This window comes from Calliphora vicina, chromosome 3 (genome assembly GCF_958450345.1).
Source record: "Calliphora vicina chromosome 3, idCalVici1.1, whole genome shotgun sequence".
Classification (NCBI taxonomy): Eukaryota; Metazoa; Arthropoda; class Insecta; order Diptera; family Calliphoridae; genus Calliphora; species Calliphora vicina.
In genome coordinates, this window is record NC_088782.1 from 65,046,782 (window position 1) to 65,066,884 (window position 20,103).

The 20,103-nt window shown below is 30.8% G+C and overlaps 1 protein-coding gene across 1 annotated transcript in view; it reads right to left on the reverse strand.

Moving 5' to 3' along the window:
* Positions 1–17,062: 17,062 nt before the first annotated feature.
* Positions 17,063–20,103, reverse strand: part of dsb (debris buster) — a 71,163-nt gene continuing 68,122 nt past the window's right edge. The window contains exons 5-8 of the mRNA XM_065504628.1: positions 18,591–18,794; positions 18,274–18,529; positions 17,955–18,208; positions 17,063–17,888 (exon numbers count right to left, since the gene is read on the reverse strand). Of these exons, the coding sequence (XP_065360700.1) occupies positions 17,412–17,888; positions 17,955–18,208; positions 18,274–18,529; positions 18,591–18,794 (1,191 nt within the window). The 3' untranslated portion in view covers positions 17,063–17,411. The remainder of the gene's footprint in view (positions 17,889–17,954; positions 18,209–18,273; positions 18,530–18,590; positions 18,795–20,103) is intronic.

The window sequence follows — 20,103 nt, forward strand, 5'->3', positions numbered from 1 at the left end:
GTGGTATGAGAATAAAACAAGTAAGAGTGCTATATTCGGCTATGCCGAATCTTATATACCCTTCACCTTTGTTGTGGATGCATTATTATTTTTTATAATTAGTACATATATATGTATGTACATTGCCCACTTTCAGCGTACAGCATCCTAAATTTATCAAGAACACAAAAAACAACAACAACGCCAAACGAAACAAAACACCAAAAGAAAAAACAAAATACGCAAGCCAATGAAACCAACACACATCCAAACATACGTTTAATTGTATAAAAAACAACAACGCCAAAAGAAACAAAACACAAAAGAAAAACAAAATACGCAAAGCATATGCTTCCATCCAAACATACGATTTGTTGCTTTTTTGACAAAAAAACCAACACACAACCAAACAAACGTTTAGTTGTATAAAAAACAACAACAACGCCAAAAGAAACAAAACACAAAAAAAAACAAAATACACAAAACTTGCACATCCAAACATACATTTTGTTGTTTTTTTGTCAAAGCATGCAATACATTGTGTTTTTTGATGAAATTTTCAGAGGTTGTCTCGGATTTTTGCTCATATCTCCGTTATTTATGGACGGATTTTGCTGATTTTAAATAGCAAAATTCTCGAAAGTATGTCTGACAGAATTGTTGAAGATTTCGATCCCGGAGATATCTGGGGCCTTCAGAAAATTGATTTCAACAGACATACAGACAGACGGACGAACAGACAGACAGACAGACAGACAGACAGACAGACAGACAGACAGACAGACAGACAGACAGACAGACAGACAGACAGACAGACAGACAGACAGACAGACAGACAGACAGACAGACAGACAGACAGACAGACAGACAGACAGACAGACAGACAGACAGACAGACAGACAGACAGACAGACAGACAGACAGACAGACAGACAGACAGACAGACAGACAGACAGACAGACAGACAGACAGACAGACAGACAGACAGACAGACAGACAGACAGACAGACAGACAGACAGACAGACAGACAGACAGACAGACAGACAGACAGACAGACAGACAGACAGACAGACAGACAGACAGACAGACAGACAGACAGACAGACAGACAGACAGACAGACAGACAGACAGACAGACAGACAGACAGACAGACAGACAGACAGACAGACAGACAGACAGACAGACAGACAGACAGACAGACAGACAGACAGACAGACAGACAGACAGACAGACAGACAGACAGACAGACAGACAGACAGACAGACAGACAGACAGACAGACAGACAGACAGACAGACAGACAGACAGACAGACAGACAGACAGACAGACAGACAGACAGACAGACAGACAGACAGACAGACAGACAGACAGACAGACAGACAGACAGACAGACAGACAGACAGACAGACAGACAGACAGACAGACAGACAGACAGACAGACAGACAGACAGACAGACAGACAGACAGACAGACAGACAGACAGACAGACAGACAGACAGACAGACAGACAGACAGACAGACAGACAGACAGACAGACAGACAGACAGACAGACAGACAGACAGACAGACAGACAGACAGACAGACAGACAGACAGACAGACAGACAGACAGACAGACAGACAGACAGACAGACAGACAGACAGACAGACAGACAGACAGACAGACAGACAGACAGACAGACAGACAGACAGACAGACAGACAGACAGACAGACAGACAGACAGACAGACAGACAGACAGACAGACAGACAGACAGACAGACAGACAGACAGACAGACAGACAGACAGACAGACAGACAGACAGACAGACAGACAGACAGACAGACAGACAGACAGACAGACAGACAGACGGACATGGCTTAATCGACTCGGCTATCTATAAGGATCCAGAATATATATACTTTATAGGGTCGGAAATGAAAAATGTAGAAATTACAAACGGAATGACAAACTTATATATACCCTTCTCACGAAGCTGAAGGGTATAAAAAGAGGGAAATAAATCTGTAACTTCTAAACCCTTACGCCGATTTGAATGAAATTTCACATGCGCAAAGAGGAAGTGTAGTCGAGTTTAAGTTTTGAATTTGGACCTCATGACCCCACCAGGAGCGGGACCAGGGGTTCCCAAAGTAGGACACCTCGGGTATGTTCAATTTTTAAAATGATATTATTTCTTCGATTTGAAAATTTAATTTACAACATTTTTACCCACCCTACACCAGTTTTTTTGGTGACCGCGGTTCCAAATATTCTCCGATTTTATCCACTTTTCTTTTATAGGATTAACAATAGATCTGTATATCAAATAAAGAAAGAAGTGTTTAAAAATCATGACTGAGTCCAAAGTTACATGCATTTGAATATAAAAAAATTAAAAAAGGCGATTTTTCGAAATTTTTTTGGGAAAAAAGTACTTTTATTCTTTTTAAGTTATCTAAAAATTTTCTAAGAGGATGTATAATGAGTTTGTACTTTTTGAAAAGCTAACTTTACGCCAAATATTTTAAAGGAAAAAAACATTTATAATTTTTGATACCGACGGGATCAGGTCCATTAAAAAATGCCTATTTTTTATGTAAAATTCAACTTTAAGGCAAAAATTCTCAAATCGCATAGTAGATATCAAAATATAGTAACCTATTTTAGACGGCCCAATAAGTTCTTAATTATTTTGTAATGGGTTCCGATAACCCCGCCCCTATTATGGATATTACAGACAAAAAACGAAAAAATCCCATTTTTGGGATTTTTTAAGATATTTTTGGGAATTAGGGGATACTTGATTACAAATTTCAAAATTTTTTTTTATTTTTCCATTTTAAATAGAAAAATCTACATAACTGTGAAATTTCATTAAAAAATATTCATAAATAAAAATTTTATTTGAATTTGAAAAATTTGTATCTATGCAAAATTCAATAAAAAATATTTTTTGTCATATTTTTCAAAAAATTATTCCATGAATTTTTTAATTGTCAAAAGTTATATACATTTTTGAAAAGTAGACAAAATCCTCTATCCATTGATATATAACATGTCTACCTTATGTTTTTTACGTGTCAAATAAATTAGGAAAAACTTAACAACTCGCTGAGAATTTACCTAGCACTGTTATTTACATTCATAAAAATGTTATTATGTAGGCAAGATGCTTTTTTATGAATTTCTATGTTAGGTAAATTCTCAGCGAGTTGTTAAGTTTTCCCTAATTTATTTGAAATGTAAAAAACATAAGGTAGACATATTATAAGCATTTTTTAATGGACCGATTCCAACCAAATTCAATATGCTTCGTCCAATTGGCAATAGAATAGCTTGTATCAAATTTTATCTTTGAAATTGCGACTTGTAGTTTGATTACATTATGGTGTTGTAGGGTATAAAAATCATTTTATGTACATAAAAACTTTCGTTTGCTTTATATAACTCATGAACGGTAAAAGCAAATTCAAAAATTGTTGTCTCTAAATTATTAAGAATTAATTGATCTTTCAAACGGCATTTTTAGTTTTTTTCATTTTCATAAAAATTTTAAAAGTTATAAAGCCTTATTTACAAAATTTATGGAAAAAATTCGAAAAATTGTAATGTATTGCACCTTAATGAGCCAATTCATTATAAAAACTAGCAATTTTTGCACACAAAAATAAAGCTCGGACATTTTTCTTTTAAACTGTGTCCTCAAAAGTGATGAAAATCGTCGATCTTGACAAAGTTATGAATAAAACTCAAAAAAAGGCGGACAAACCCGATTTTTGGCTAAAACTTTATTTGAGCGACCTCTTCCGAAAATTCTGGAAAAAAATCTCAAAAAAACTCTACCCTATAAGCTTTCAAATTATGCTTGAGCACCCATGAAAATAAGAAAAACAAATTTTTTTGAGACACACTAATGTATATAAATTTTTCTATTAAAAATGGAAAAATAAAAAAAAAAAAATTAAATTTGTTAGCAATTCTCCAACAAATTTAGAAAATTTGTTTAGTTTCTTGGCTATAATATCCATACCAGGATCGGGGTTATCGGAACCCTTTACAAAATAATTAGGAACATATTGGACCATCTAAAATTTGTTACTATATTTTGATATCAACTATGCGATTTGAGAAGTTTTGCCTTAAAGTTGAATTTTACATAAAAAATAGTCGTTCTTTTGGATGGTCCTGGTGCCCTCAGTATCAAACATTTTCAAATTTTTTAATTTAAAATATTTGATGTTTTAAAAATGTAAAAATTCCTTATACATCTTAGAAATTTTTTAGATAGCTTAAAAAAATAAGTTTTTCCCAAAAAACTAGCGAAAAGTATTTTTCCGTCAGTATTTCAAATTTTTTTTTATTTGACATATAGAGTTGTTGGTAGTCCAATAAAAGAAAAATGGAGAAAATCAGGAAATATTTGGATTTTTTTTGAAAATTTAACATTTGGGGAGCCGTGGCCTCTGGTGGCCCGTGGGTCCATGTTCAAAACTTAAACTCGACAATACTTCCCCTTTGCGCATGTGAAATTTCATTTAATCCGGACTAACCGTTTAGAAGTTACAAATTTATTTCCCTCTTTTTATACCCTTCACCTATAAAAGGTGAAGGACCCTATAAAGTATATATATTCTGGATTCTTATAGATAGCGGAGTCGATTATGCCATGTCCGCCTGTCTGTCTGTTGAAATCAATTTTCCGAAGCCCCCTAATTACTTACATACTCGATTCATACATAAATATCTCCGGAATTCTTCTGGATCGATTTGAAAAGTTGGTTCACTTGCCGTGAAATCCCCCATATATTAGTACTACAGCTGCCTATGATGTAAAAATAAATTTATTAATTTTAACCAGTAACTTTAATTTCAATTTATGTCTTAGGTCAGGGTAACATAGAGACGAGACGAAATTGTCAAAAACCTAACACTTGCAACAACAAAATACATGCTAGTCAATGTATTTTGTTGTTGTATTTTTGTTTGACAATAAGAAGTGTCTCGTCTCTATGTATAATTCTATATATTAGCATTTAACCAGAAAACCGTGTCAATATTAATTTACTGAAATTTAAAAAAAACTTATAAACAACAAAATTCTGCATCATATTGTGAATTTCCAAGACTTTAAGTTGAGATTCGTAATATTGTAATACGCTTTCAAAGTCATGAAAGTGAAGAAAATTAAATGCGTTTTCATTGTTTGTTTTTTATTTTAAGAAGTTTTATGATATTTTTTTTGTGGCTAAGCGAATAGAGATTTTACATTGATTTTTTTTTATTTGAAAGACATGATCAACTGCTATTTTCAATATTTAAAAAAAAATTATATTAAATATTTATGCTGGAGCAATTCGTTCAAAAATACTAATATTTTATAGTTAATTATGAACGTTAAACTGATTTTATTAAGGTAAAATCTCAACTGTGCTACGGACTTTATATTTAATTTCATGAAACATATTAGGAAATAAAACAAAGAAATAATTGTGTAATTGTAACATAACAAAGTAAATGCATTTCATTCAATTCATTTATTCGGTCGAGATTTTAATTTTATTCTTTATTTTCAAATTTAACGCATTAAATACAAACACTGCAATAAAATATTTTGCACTGAAAATAACACGCAGCTACCGACTCTAGAGAACTGTATTATCTGTTTAGTAACTATTGTGAATGGTTCTGTTCGGTTTATATCTGTGATAAAAATAACACATGGTGTGTGTTTTAGCAATATGTTTTTAAGCTGGCCAGGTTACTAAAGTATTGTTATTTTCGTTTCGATGACAAAAATTAAAAAATGAAATGAGAAACATTTAAAATATTTTCTTGATAATCTTTATAAAAATTGTTGACATTAAAAAGGTTTAGTCGAATAAATTTAAATCCAATTAAAATTCAGCTAACAAGAAAAGGAAAATGAAATTGTTATCATTTAATGTGTTATGTAGAAGCAGTTTCAGGGCAATCAGCTTTAAGTTCTATCCATAAACAACACTTGAAAAAACAAAAAATATATTTAAAAAAAAAAAAAATTGATTTGATATGTTTTGGCCTAAACTAATTTATCTGAACTTAATTAGTCTTTCCACAATAAAGAAAAATAAAAAAGTATGATTAATACACATTAATAATGATTTTTCTATTAGCAAAATGTTAAAAACAACTAAAAACAATCAAAACAAATACTTTTTTCCCCAAATTTATTTTGGCAACTAATAGAGTGTTAGATTTGCTGCCATCATATTGAAAAATGGCTGACAGAATGTGAATAGTGAAGGTAGTAGTGGTGGTGTAGTATTTCCGTTTGTTATTATTTTTTCTCTATTTCCGTAAGATAATTCAATATAAAAATTCCAATATTTGGCGTCAGCTTGTTGGCCACTTAGATTATGTTAACGCATTATAAATGCGTTGATAGAATAACTTATGAATTACAATATAGATTTGAACGAGACGTTAGAAATACACACATTCAAAGAAACAAATGTGGCAAAAATTTTAGTAGCAGAAAATCAACCACTTGCTACTTAAATGTACACAAAGTGCGTGAAATAATAATAAAAATATAAGTAATTTTTTCCTCCATTTTATACATATTTTCTTTATTTTTTTTTCGTTCCGAATTAAGATGTCTGTGTATGTGCCATATGCTGCCAAACAAACCTATTTGGTTGTTCAACTACCTCCCCATTTTTTATTTGGTTTTCCCTCTCAATGGCTTTTTATTTGAAATTCCTTTTCTCTTTTTTGGATTCGATGGGATTTTTGTGTTTGTTTGAAAATCAGGGATGAGAAATGGAAATTATAATAAGTACCAATGAAATGATACTTTTCAGTATTATAGCAATGTTTTTTTTGTAGTTATCTCTTAAAAATATTTCAAATAGGATAGATATCCCACTTTGGGGCCTGCCGATTCGTGTTTAAAGTCCAAATTCTTAACTTGAACTCAACTATGCTTCTTTTGCAGCCATGGGGAATTTTATTGAAATTTGAATATCCGTTTAGAAATTACATATTCATTTTCGCTTCTTTTAATTCACTACATAAAGGATAACAAATTTAAAATTTTTCAGAACTGCTGCCAAAATATTCCTGATTCAAGAAGCCGACTAGGAGCATCGGTCAGCAATTAAGTTAATTGTAAGGGGTTTTCAAATACACAAAATATAATTCCCAGTCTTTAAAGCACCATTGTAGTTTTCACTTTTCGATTGTACCAAAAAAGTACAATTCCATAATTATTTTCATCTCCATTGAGTACCATTGGTCCTAGACATTTTTCTCTCTCTTAACAATTGGCAATTGCTCCAAATTGTTATTGGCATGTGGAGGAAATAAATGAGAAAAGCTGCATTTTATTGATTCGTATTTTTGAAAATTGGGCGCTAAACAACTTCAAATGAGTTTTTGAATTGTTTTTTGTTTTTTTCTTATCGTTATTATTATTGTAGTTTTTGTTTTATTTGTATTTATTTCACTAGAATATCGTTTAACGGTTAATATCGCTGCTATCGCTATTATTCCAATAAGTGTTTGTATGTGTGTTCATACAATTGCCGATGATTGTTATTTGATGCTTGTATGTTTGTGTTACCAATGAACGATTAATATTTAATAAAAACGAGAGAACGACAGGATACAGACACAGTGAACCAAAATACTAGAGTAAACGGAGAATGAGCAATAGGAGAAAAGTTGATTTTATGATTATTTTATTCTTATTAAATTGTTCTAATGGCCTTTTATTGGTGTCGTAAATAAGTTGGTTTATTGGAATACATTTTCATTTGAGGATATTATTAGTTTTGTTATAGATTTTTGATGTTTTTATGCGAGTTTATAAGAAATGTTTAAATGTAAATACACTTAAAGAATTTGGTAAAAGAAAGGGAGTTGCTATTCAATAGAGAAAATTTCTCAAATAACAGCTACAGACGAGACCATGAAAGCACAATGTTCGAAGCTATGTTCTGGAATTCATGGCCAGTAATTTATAGTGAGATCTTTATTATCATAAATCTTATTTGTGCGGTATTTTATCTTGATACCATAATTTGTCAGAAATTTAAGGACGTTAAAGTGATTTTCAGAAGATGGCCACATTACCGCAGAGAATTATAGATCGATCAGACTGACATTGTTTTTAATTTTCTAAATTCGGCTTAAAGTGGAAATTTACATAAAAAATAGCCCTATTTTGGAAAGCTCTGACCGGCGTAGTAATATAAATTTTAATAATATTTTTCTTTTATAATTATTTTTGAAATGTTACCTTTCGGAAAAATATAAACACTATATATCTATATATATAAAAGAGTAACGTTACTGACTGACTGACTGATTCATCATCGCACAGCCCAAACGGCTAAAGCTAGAATCACGAAATTTTAACTGTGGGTTTCTCCCTCCCCAAAACGATCCGATAAGAAGAATTTTTGGAAATTCGAAACATTTAGGGGAGAAAACGGGTAAAAACTGTATTTTGGTATTTTTTTTGCACCCTATGTATCTTTTAAACCAATAAACATAGAAACAAATTTTAAACCGTATTCTTTAATTATCAAAAAATAAAAAATATAAATTTGGTACTTTTTGGAAATTCGAACCTTTAAGGGATAAAAATTGTGTTAATTTTTGGTACTTTTTCATAAAATATGTTTTTCTATAATCTGACATAGACATACGAATATTTTATTATAATCTCCCACCACGATACAGAAATTTATTTGAGTAAAATTTTACCAAAGCAATGGGGATAAAAAAAGGTACCAAAAAGGGGATAAAATCGGGAAAAAACATTTTATTTGAAATTATTAAGCCAATTTTGATAATTTTTTTAACATTGGTTCCTGGATTCATACAAAAATTAACTAACAAGGTGTTATTTGGAACTCGAGTGCCAAGGTGTATATTGGGCCAAATCCGGGTAAACAGTTTGGTACTTTTTTTAAAACATATTTTTTCTTGGGCACATTAACACAGATTTTAATATTTTGAGAAATGTCTGTAGCATAAACAATTTTGGCAAAATGGAATATTTTTAAAGTTCGAACTTGAGGGGTGTTCGAGGAAGAAAATTGAAATTGGTACTTTTCTCCAAATGGTACTTTTTTAATATTTTAAATTATTTCACTTATCGACATTAAAGTTAGCTGATTTGTATCTGAGTGAATTTTGTGTTAGGCATAGGGTACAATATTTAGGTACCAAAATGTGAGAACTGAACTATAGGTACTTTTTTATTCATCTAATGGTACTTTTTGAATTTTATATGACAATGGACTTAGAAACATGAAATTAAGCATACACGGTCCTAAGTCAGTGAGAGGGGGAGATTTTTGGTACTTTTTCTTTAATCGAATGGTACTTTTTGTAATTTCTTCACCAATTACCCTAAAACCATAAAATTAAGCTTATATGGGAGAGAGTGGGAAACCACAAGTGGGGGCTTTTTGGTACTTTTTATATATTCTAATGGTACTTTTTGAATTTTCTGTAATAATGGACATAGAAATATGAAATTAGGCGTCTATGGTCCCAAGTGAGTGAAAATTCAAGGCCATACTTCTTGGTACTTTTGTGAATTTACTATAATAACGGACCTAGGTTATGGTTTAGTGAATGCGAATTCAAAACTGATAATCAATGGTACTATTTGTTTATTGCAATGGTACTTTTTGAATATTTTATAATAATAAACCTAAAAATTTTAAATTAGGCACACATGATTCTGAATGAATTTTAATTCACAAAAGTGACTTTAGTGGTAACTTTCTTTTGCATTTTCTATAATAATGGACCCAGAAATATGAAATTAGACATTTACAATTAGATTCACAAAGGGAAACTTAATAGTACTATTTCATTCTTGTAATTGGGGTGGCGAAGCGCACCGGGTCAGCTAGTGTATATATATTTTTTTAAATTAAATTAATGTAAGTACAAAAAAAAAAAATGACGAACATGACTTCTATAACCATGGGCAATTTTGGAAATTACAGATTTATACATGACCGTGTTGATCACGCCATCATCCTACAGATGATATGCCAGATAAATTTGGGGCAACGAACGAACACCATTCATTTTCGTGATTTTAAAATTTAAGCTTCATTTTAACCCCAAGTGCCATTAAGGGTTAATTTCCATTTTTGAGCTGTTTTTATAAATACTAGATTTCATGTTATATTTTTCTTAAGTTTCATAAAAATCGGCCCAAAAATATATAATATTTCGCTATCTTTCCATCAGAAATTCCAAATATTGAAAAATTTGACCTTTGACCATCACGATCTAAGTGTTATCGTTTTCCGATTTTAGGAAAACTTTAAAACTTTCAGTCTATATTTCAAATTATCTGGACTATAATATTCTGAACGTATTTTAACTAAAATTAATAACAGTAAGGAAATTGGGATCGGTTGCCAAAAGATGGCCAAAAAATTAGTTTTTCTTGAAAATCGCAAAATTTATATCGCAGGTACGGAAAAACTATAAGAGGTATTGGCATACATTTTTCACATTTTTATTCCCTATTATGTTGTAAATAAATCCCCATGTGATGATCAACAAATTCTGAAATTTGTTTAAAAAACTTTTTAAACATTTTTAATTGGAGTTTTGAAACTGCCGTTAAAAAAATATTTTTTTTTTGGTTTTAACTGCGAATAGGTTAACTGTATCCTATGAAGATAAAAACTCATATACAAGTAAATATGGATTTTAAGTAAGAATAAACTTTTGTTTTAATATTTCTCAAAATATGTTAATTTTGTTCGTACATTTCTTGTTCTAGTGGCCTGAGACACGTTAATGGCCTGGCGATTTTTTAATAACTTTAACAGTTTTTAACCAATTTTTGTCTTTTATATCTTATTTGAACGACAATTACATACACATTTCGATTCTTTTAAATTAAATTGCAAAAGTAATTATTTAATGGCAAAAATTTAAAAAAAAAACTGAAAAACTAAATCGAAAGTCGGCCGGTTGCCCTTCTTAGAACAAGCTAAACATTTTTTGGTGGTATTTTAGATCATTACGAAAGTTTACAGCGGGTACCGCTTCAACATTTCAAACAATTTAATTCTACGCGACACTCTAATATATATCAGAATTTTAAAATAGCTATAACTTATATATTTTTGGTCCGATTTGAAACCTGGTCCTATTGTGGTGAAATTAAAGACGGTTACACCAGTATCCCTAATGGTTCATAGAATATAGAATAAATAGTGTCAGGATTCGTAGCAAAATATTGGTGGCAGAGCTAGGGTTAACCATTGTACTTATCCTGAAAGACTTTCATGGTAATTACATTTTCATGCTAAATATATTTGACGTAAATAGCTTGAGTCCAGCGCCCCTCTTGTCTACAAGGAAAATCAAATAAAAACAAGTAAAAGAGCTATATTCGGCTGCGCCGAATGTTATATACCCTTCACCAAATTATACTTCAAAATAAAAATTTTAAATATTTTTAGGTAAACAAAATTTATTTATTTTCCAAAGTTGTTTTTTTCTTCATTTTTTGTAAAAAAAATTTTCGAATTGTTTTTTTAAATTTTTTTTTTAATATTTAGCGAAAAAATTTTTTTTTCCTGGTTTAGATTAATTCACAGATATAAATTTGAGTATTCCCCCTATAAGGAAATCGCCATGTTAAAGTTATAGGCCCGTATTACAAGTGTTAAAAAATCTGTTCCCAAAGAACCAGCCATTTGACTAGTTCTATGTTAATTCTCTTCCACTTAAATCGTTGTTGTTATAAATGAAACCAAACCGTATTAAACTATTTACTATTTTCTAGTTTATTTCTTCAATTCACTAAAAGAAATCTTTCATTTCCTTTGATTTACAAAATTAAGTGAATGTCGCAAGCACAAGATGACTATAAAAAATAGTGATTTATATATGAAGGAATCCTAAAAAAGGAAATCATTTTACTGACCAACAACTATTTACTAAGGCTTAAAAAATGGCCACATGTGGATACAAATATTTTCCTTTCTTTCAACAATTTTAATTTTTTACATTCATCTAAATCACTTTTGTTTGTGAGTAGAACATGTATGTTTGCAATAGATTAATCTTAAGAGTCCTTTAAACAAACAATTTTGAACTTAAAAGTATATAAATCTTAAGAAAAACTGGAAAATTGTGAAATGTTATGATTGACGTCTTCTTTTCTTTCTTTTTTTGTTTTGTTTTGATGTTTGCAAATACTCAGTATTTAAGGATTTGTTTGTATTTTTAACAGTATAATAAATTAAACTCTCTTTAATATAGGAAAAATAGTAAATTGTTTGCTAAATATAGTAGTTTTTGCTTGTGCAGTTATTAAATTTTTTTTAGTTTTAAATTATTTTCACTTAATAAATAGTATTACGAGTATTTTTGCTAAATAAACAATTTTAATTTCTGTTACTGACATTTAGCAAATTTAAAGCCTTAAAGGCGTTTTTTTAAAACTAAAAAGAATCTACACAAAAGAAATACCACTATATAACTTTATTGTAGTTGGAATTGTTTGTTTGAATAGAAGTTATAAATAAATATAAAAAATAACCCTAAGAGTAACCTATTATTTATAAGAAGTTATTGTAACATTCGCCAGTAATCAAAAAGTCAGAGTGTTATTTTCGGGGGAAGGACTTATGGACCGAATGATTTAGGTTCATATAAAACTTGCTTATGTCCAATTTCAACATGATATTAAGTAACTATTACAAGACAATTGTGAATGTTCAAGTCATTTTGTGAGGGGACCATGTATGAGGACTAGGAACAAATGTTGTCCGATTTTCGCCATACTTTACAGTATAAGTTTAGAGTACTTCGAACTAATTTGGGCAAAATTTCCAGGGGGACATTTGTATGGGGGCTAGGTGAAATCATGGACCGATATTGCCCATTTTCAATACCAAAAAAACCTTATCAACAGAGATTATTTGTGGAATACTTCAGTCAATTAACTCCTATCGTGTTTTCAACAGACAGACTGACGGACATAGCTAGATGATCTTAGAACCTTATGAGAACCCGGAAAATATATACTATTGGGTGTATGTATTTGTCATTGTTAGCTCATCTAACAATGACAAATCTCATCTTTTTGGCAACATTTGGATACCGAGCCAAAACTGCTCATCTTTTGAGGCCAAGAACGAACTAAGCCAATATCGGATACTCTGTTCCAAAGCGAAGCATATCCCAGAGAGAGTTTTCTACTTCGATCGAAACAAATAGTAGTCGGATGGGGAATGGGGAACTTCCCAACCAATTCATTAATACATTTGAACAGCTATTGCAACATTTGAAAAGCTATTTCCGGCTGGTTCGCCGGCTTCACATACGATCTGTTGATACTATTGGGAAGATCCATGTGAAAGCGGACAGCAGTCAGATTTACCATCTTCGATTTTAATGAAATTTACCTTATACATAATATATACAATATGTTTCTCATATCAGTAAATTTTTCAATGGAAACTCATTCCGATGTAAAAATATCGCGATTTGAAAATTGAAAAATTTGTTAAAATTATCTAAAATTATATACACATAATTGCCCATAACTTTGAAACTACTCAAAGACCAGCATAATTTTTGACTCCATTTTAAAGCCAAATTTATTGTCCTTAAAATGGTGTGAATAAAATTGTTTACTTCCAAAAGGTTAAAGGTCAATATTCGGAGTATATATTTCAATGTAAAAAATATTGTTACGAAATTGTACTTGAATTCAAATATAACGATTTTAACGGCTGATTTAAAAGTTGCATAATGCTTTCAAATAGCAGTGCCTCTGAAACTGTAACATATCTGTGGGCATTATTAACATTGAATTAAAGCTTTTGCTGGTCGCTGTTTGCTGCGACCGTATATTCGAATTCGAATATTCAGTTAAATATCATTGTAGAAAGTACACCACAGATGGCGTATGTATTAGAAAGCTCTAGAATATACGAGCTTTGACAGTTAAATAGCAATCTAGAGTGCAGATGGCAGTGTTATTAACAGTTGCAGTGGTTGCAGTCGTTAGTGAGTTTATCAGAGACGCTATTCGAATAAACATCAACTGAGTGCCTTAAAGTGTGCTGTATTTTTCAAGTGAATTCGTGTACATTTTGAAGTGTGTATGTATTTCTGCGAATTTATAAACGTGTATAAAAAAAACACTGAGTGACTATTTAATTCTGTTGTTGTACATTTTAAATAAATAAAGAGTTGTTACAATTTTCAAACTACTAACCGGCTTTTATTTGCAATCAAAAGTATCCGGTTTATTTAAAGGAAATAAACCAAACGTTTTGAAAAGGTTAAAACGTAACAATATTAAAGATCGCGGTATTAAAAATTAATAAAGAACACAGTATGAGTACACCTAAACTCTTTACTATATTCGTGAAAATCGTTTTTAATTTTTGATATACCCGAGATGCCCCACATTGTGACATTATGGCTCGTCCCCCTTGGTGTTATAAGCCAAAATTCAAAACTTAACTAATCAACACCTTCTATATAGCCGTGGGAAATTTTATTAAAAACGGTCTATTCGTTTAGAAGTTACAGATTTATTTCCACTTTTTTTGCGGGGAAACTGTTTTGACACATTTCTTTGTCAAAACTGTGAGAAATTTAAGAATAAAAATAAGTAATTTGTAAATTGAAAAAATTCCGCAAAATAAAATTTACACAGGAAATCTATTTAAATGATATATTTTCAAGTTTCTTAAATCTTCCTTAGCACCGGAATGTTGCTTTTTTTATGTGTTCCTACACAAATATTTTTTTTTCATTTTTTTGCATTTACAAAATAATCGACGACCCAAAACTTAATTTAATCTCCACACTTCAATTCAATTAAATAAAAAACCAACATTTTATTTTCTTTGTTTTTATATTTAATATATATATTTTTATTTAAAAAAAGTTTTCTAAAATTGTATATAAAATAGTTTGGAATTCATTTAAAAAGAAATACACCGAAAATACATCTCGATAACTTAAAATTTAATAAAGAAAATATTAACAATTGAATAATAAATGTTAAAGGCCTAAATTGACTAAACATTTCGAGAAAGATGGAGAGAAAAAGAGAGAGGGAGAAAGAGCATAGATCGAGGGTAAAGAGAATGCCAGCAAATAAATTAAAAATTAGGTTAAAATATACTATTTGTTATATGGTAAACATTATAAATATTTATAAAAGAAAAAAATTATTTACAAAATTACTTAACTAATGGCTAAGAATAATTTATTAATATTATTTGCTTTGACTGACAAACCTTAAAATTACACAAAACTAAAATTTATATTAAATTTAATTTAAAAAAAATATCTACTCTCATTTTCATTTGCAAATAAAAAATGACTAGTGAATTAATTATTATTATTATAATTATGGTTTTTATGTATTATTAAATTATTTACTTATATTTAGAAAAAAAAATAGACCTAAAACTCCCAGTTCTTATGAAAAGTATTGTAATAATAAAAATACAAGTAATACAAAAGTTGTATGTAAAAAAATTAAAAGTATTTTTAAGACTAAAGAGGTTTGTAGTGGATAAACAAATTTCGTTGTTTAAAAGAAAAATTAAATTTAAAAAAAAAATCTAAAGGTTTTGTTAACAAAATGAGGATTAATTTCAAGGCTTTAGGCTATTCATTTTTATTAAAAAAATCACCATAAATATATCAACTTTTTAATACCATCAGGTTTCCTTATTATCTGAGAAACTGGTTTATAGATAATATTAGACTTGATGCTTCTTTGTAATATTTTATAGGCTGATAAATTTAATAATAAATAGTTTGAAGCCTGTCGCTTTAATTTTATTTTCGATATACGACAAACCACCATTGTACAGTGGGGGAATTAAAAAGAAATGGAAATTAATCTGTAATTGCTAAAGGGGTGGTTCTATTTTAATAAATCTTTGTAGATCTATATTTGATTCAAGGTTTTAAATTAAAACTTTATGGAGCAACGGAGGCCAGCATAACAAGGCCCCAAAATGGGACTTCGGGTATATGCAAAATTGAAAACGATGCCAATTTTCCGTGTTTAATCCGTTTTGAAAGATTTTACTGTTTATGGAATCTAATTTACACTGCTTTTGGTATGTCAAATAGAGCTATAAAAAACGTCAAAATTTCATTTGTGGAAATTTTGAAAGTTATTTTCCTTGTTTTTACAAAAATTCATTCAAGAGTTTCTTTAATTATAAAAAGATTTATACATTTTTGAAAAGAAGACATAATTTCCTTTACATTGATATATAATAAGGCTATCTGGTCTTGTCCAGCAGTCGAATATGTGGCTGCAAAATAAACAACTCGCAAAAATTTCTTTAACTTGTTATGATTTTGTCAGTTTGGTAATACCGTGTTCGGTAATGCAGTACAAACAGAAGTTGAAAAAACGGATTGTGCAATACGTTAATGATTTTAACTCCACTATTAGATACCAAATACATATAATACAATCCTTTATATCGAATCTTAGAAAAAGAGAAAATTTAAAATCGTTTTAAATTTTGCCTATATCGGAGATGTCCCATTTTGAGACATTCTAACCCCGCTTCTCGATTGTTTATAGGAACCAAATTCAAATCTTAAACATAGCGACATCTCTTCTATAACCAAGTGATATCTGTTCAGATTTATTTCCATTTTTTTAAGTTCCCTTACTGCACTTCGTTGCCAAAATAGTTTATGTGAAAAGAAATATTCTATTGAAAATAAATAACTAAAATAAGTAGTTAAGAGTTAAAATGAATGGCATTTAAATATACGATTTGGTTTTGTTACGAAATTTCCTTTAAAAAAAAACTATATTTTCGAAAAGAAATCTCTAGAAGTAACTTTTATTTTCCGTAATTACGTTTATTTTTTGGTATAAAAAAAATGGAATGAAATTTAATGTGTTTTATGTTATTGTCTCTTTCTAAATTAAACTTTTTCTAAACTTCCTAAAATTAATGTAATGAGTACAAAAAAGAAAACTTAAAAATTACAAGAAATTTATAAATTAATTCATTAAAACATACAAACTACAACATTCATTTGTTCATTCAAGCATTCAATTAAAATTAAATCACAATTTGTTGTTTTGTTTCTTTCTTTCTTTATCTACTGCTTTAGCATATTCTGCTTCTACTGATACTTTGTTTTCGTCTAACAAAAATTGCACTTAAATTACTATGGAAAATTGTTTAAAAAAATAACCTAAAATGTGTAAGACAAGGCGTATTTAAACAAAGTGGAGGAGGCTGAGGCGAATTCCGGCAAATTCGAGGAATTCATTAATTTTCTTTGGCATTCACAAAAACTTAATAATTTGTTTCGATTTAGCCTGAATTCGCCACTGTTTTCAATTTGTATAAATTCGCCTTGGCCCAGGGCTTAATCCTAAAATATAACTATTTACAAATACTATGACGAATCGTTGTGTGTGATCATTATAGGCAGGGAATCCTCCCGATCGTCGCCATAGGACGCGGGCATTGCCTTGAGTAATGTGTAAGACTCACGATGCATAAATTTGTGCTGGTGATGAGCAATAAAGCTACTGCCACGCCTTAGAGAGTGTCTGCCCATTTCGAGTATCTCAAGAGTGGGATCGCGTGCAAATACGTAATTTTGATAGGCACGCAGGAATATAAAGACTATGGCAAATGCTCCGCCCACTATCATGAGGTAAGAGCAAATAGGTATTATGGTGGGGGCAAAAACAGTGGCCACATAAATCCATCTTCTGATGGCGGGCGTTAAATCGGAAATGCCCTCTTCCAGCCACATGACAGGGAACACAAAGCTGCGAAAGTTTTTAACCGGATAAACATCACGTGCCTGGGTAACTTTCAGATTCAATTGTATGCGCACTTTGCCCTCCAAAGGTACACCAAGTTTCTAAATATAAAATATTAAATAAGTAAGTAATCTAAAAAATGTAGAATAGTTTTAAATGAAACCCACCGGTTGTATTTTAAAATAGGTTTCATGCTGTGATTTATTGGGTGTCAAACCCTCTACCGATTCCAATAAACTGCTATCGGCTTGATAAAAATGAGGATTGGACAGATATACGGGTGCTCCATACTGGCAGGGACTTATGTTTTGTAAACCCTTGACTGCATCATAATCTCTGGTATCGAAACATTGATTTTCAGGACGGTTTTTAGCATCGCCATAAGACGTCTCCGGCAGTTTATACAAATCGGCATTAATACCTTTATCAAGAAAATGGTTATTAATAACAATATATCTGAATTTATCTTTAGCTAAAAAAACTCACCATCTTTCGTCACCCCCTTTTCATACTGTAACGGTATAACTCTACACAAATCCTTATCATACACATACAACATATCTGATTTGGTAATATCACGCGGTGGAAAAAACGAGCCCTCCGATCCTTTAATACTAGTACAAGGCGGCTGCTGCCAGTGCGGCAAATGATCTAAACCATTTAAACGATCTATGTAACCAAATTCATTCATATCATCTTGTCCGGTTTTAATAGTAGATACTTCTGATAAAGTGCCATTACGCTATAGGAATAGAAATAATTTTTAATTTATTTTAATTAAATGTTTCAAATATTTAACTTACCGCCAATAATAAACCCATTCGTTCTCCCGGCCTTAAATGTTTCGGATAGAATTTATGCGCCAGCGATACTAATGGATCATCATAACCAAACACCAGCTGGTCTGCCGTTATATTTATGAATGGTTTAAATTTTGCTGCTGTTAGTATGACAGATATCGTTTTTGAGAGTACATAGCCTAATTTTGGACTTAAGCTGGTGAGAGTCTGTAAGTGGAAAATAAAAGTAAATATAATTACTATAAAGGAAATGTACGAATTAAAAACTGAGAACAGATTTTAAAGATTGTACTAAGTATTCGCATCCCTTTTGGTATTGCAAATAAAGCCAGATATCTGAAAATCTAATTTTTCGGTAATTGTTGCAAATTTGTTTTTCTGCATTAAAATTTCTTAATTATTAAAAGTTTTATACATTTTTGAAAAGAAGACACAATTTCCTTTACAATGATAAATAATATATCTACCTTATCTTGCTCTTTAATTAAATAAATAGATTTAAAACAAGTAAGAAAGTATGGTCGGTCAAGCCCGACCATATAATACCCGACTCTAAGTAAAAGAGCAAAAACATTTTTCTTTTAAAATTTCAATAATTTATAATTTTGAGTGATTTTCGAAAGCGGGTCTATATGGGAGCTATGACTAATTATGGACCGATCGTAACAAAATTTGGTGACATGAATTTTGTATATATCAAACTTATTTGGAGCGCAATTTGTGGAGATACATTTATAAATTAAACATTTATGACCGATAAAGTCCAATTTCGGAAGGACATTTGTATGGGGGCTAGGTGAAATAATGGACCGCTTTCAGCCAGTTTCAATAGGCTTGGTCCTTGGGCCGAAAAAATAATATGTACCAAATTTGATCGAAATATCTTCAAAATTGCGACCTGTACTCTGCGCACAAGGTTTACATGGACAGCCAGCCAGCCAACCAGACGGACGGACCTCGTTTAATCGACTCAGAAAGTGATTCTAAGTCGATCGGTATACTTTAAGGTAGGTGTTAGACTAATATTTTTGGGCGTTACAAACATCTGCACAAACGCATAATACCCTCCCCACTATGGTGGTGTAGGGTATAAAAACCAGGAGTACTTGGCTTCAGGTTGTTGTGTTCTTGCACGTTTTGGTAATACCGTAATAGGTAATGCAGTGCAATAAATTTTTTTGCAAATTTTCTGTATGTATTTTTGCAAAGTACCGCTGAAGCACACCGATTGCGCACAAAAGCTTAGGGTAATTGTGTTCATAAGGTTTTAACGTGTGAGAGATGGTTGTGTGTGGTGATTTTGACAGGGAAGGAAAAGATCATAGGCCGGCCAAAAAAGTTTAAAGTCCAAAAATTAAGGGCATTACTTCAGATTGTTGTAAAACTCAACAAGATTTTAAAAAACCTTTGGGATCTTCTCAAGCAGAAATTTCAAAACACATCTGGATTGACCCAAAATGCAAGGAAATTGGGTACCATACGAATTGAAGCTGAGAGACTGAAAGACGATTTTAAA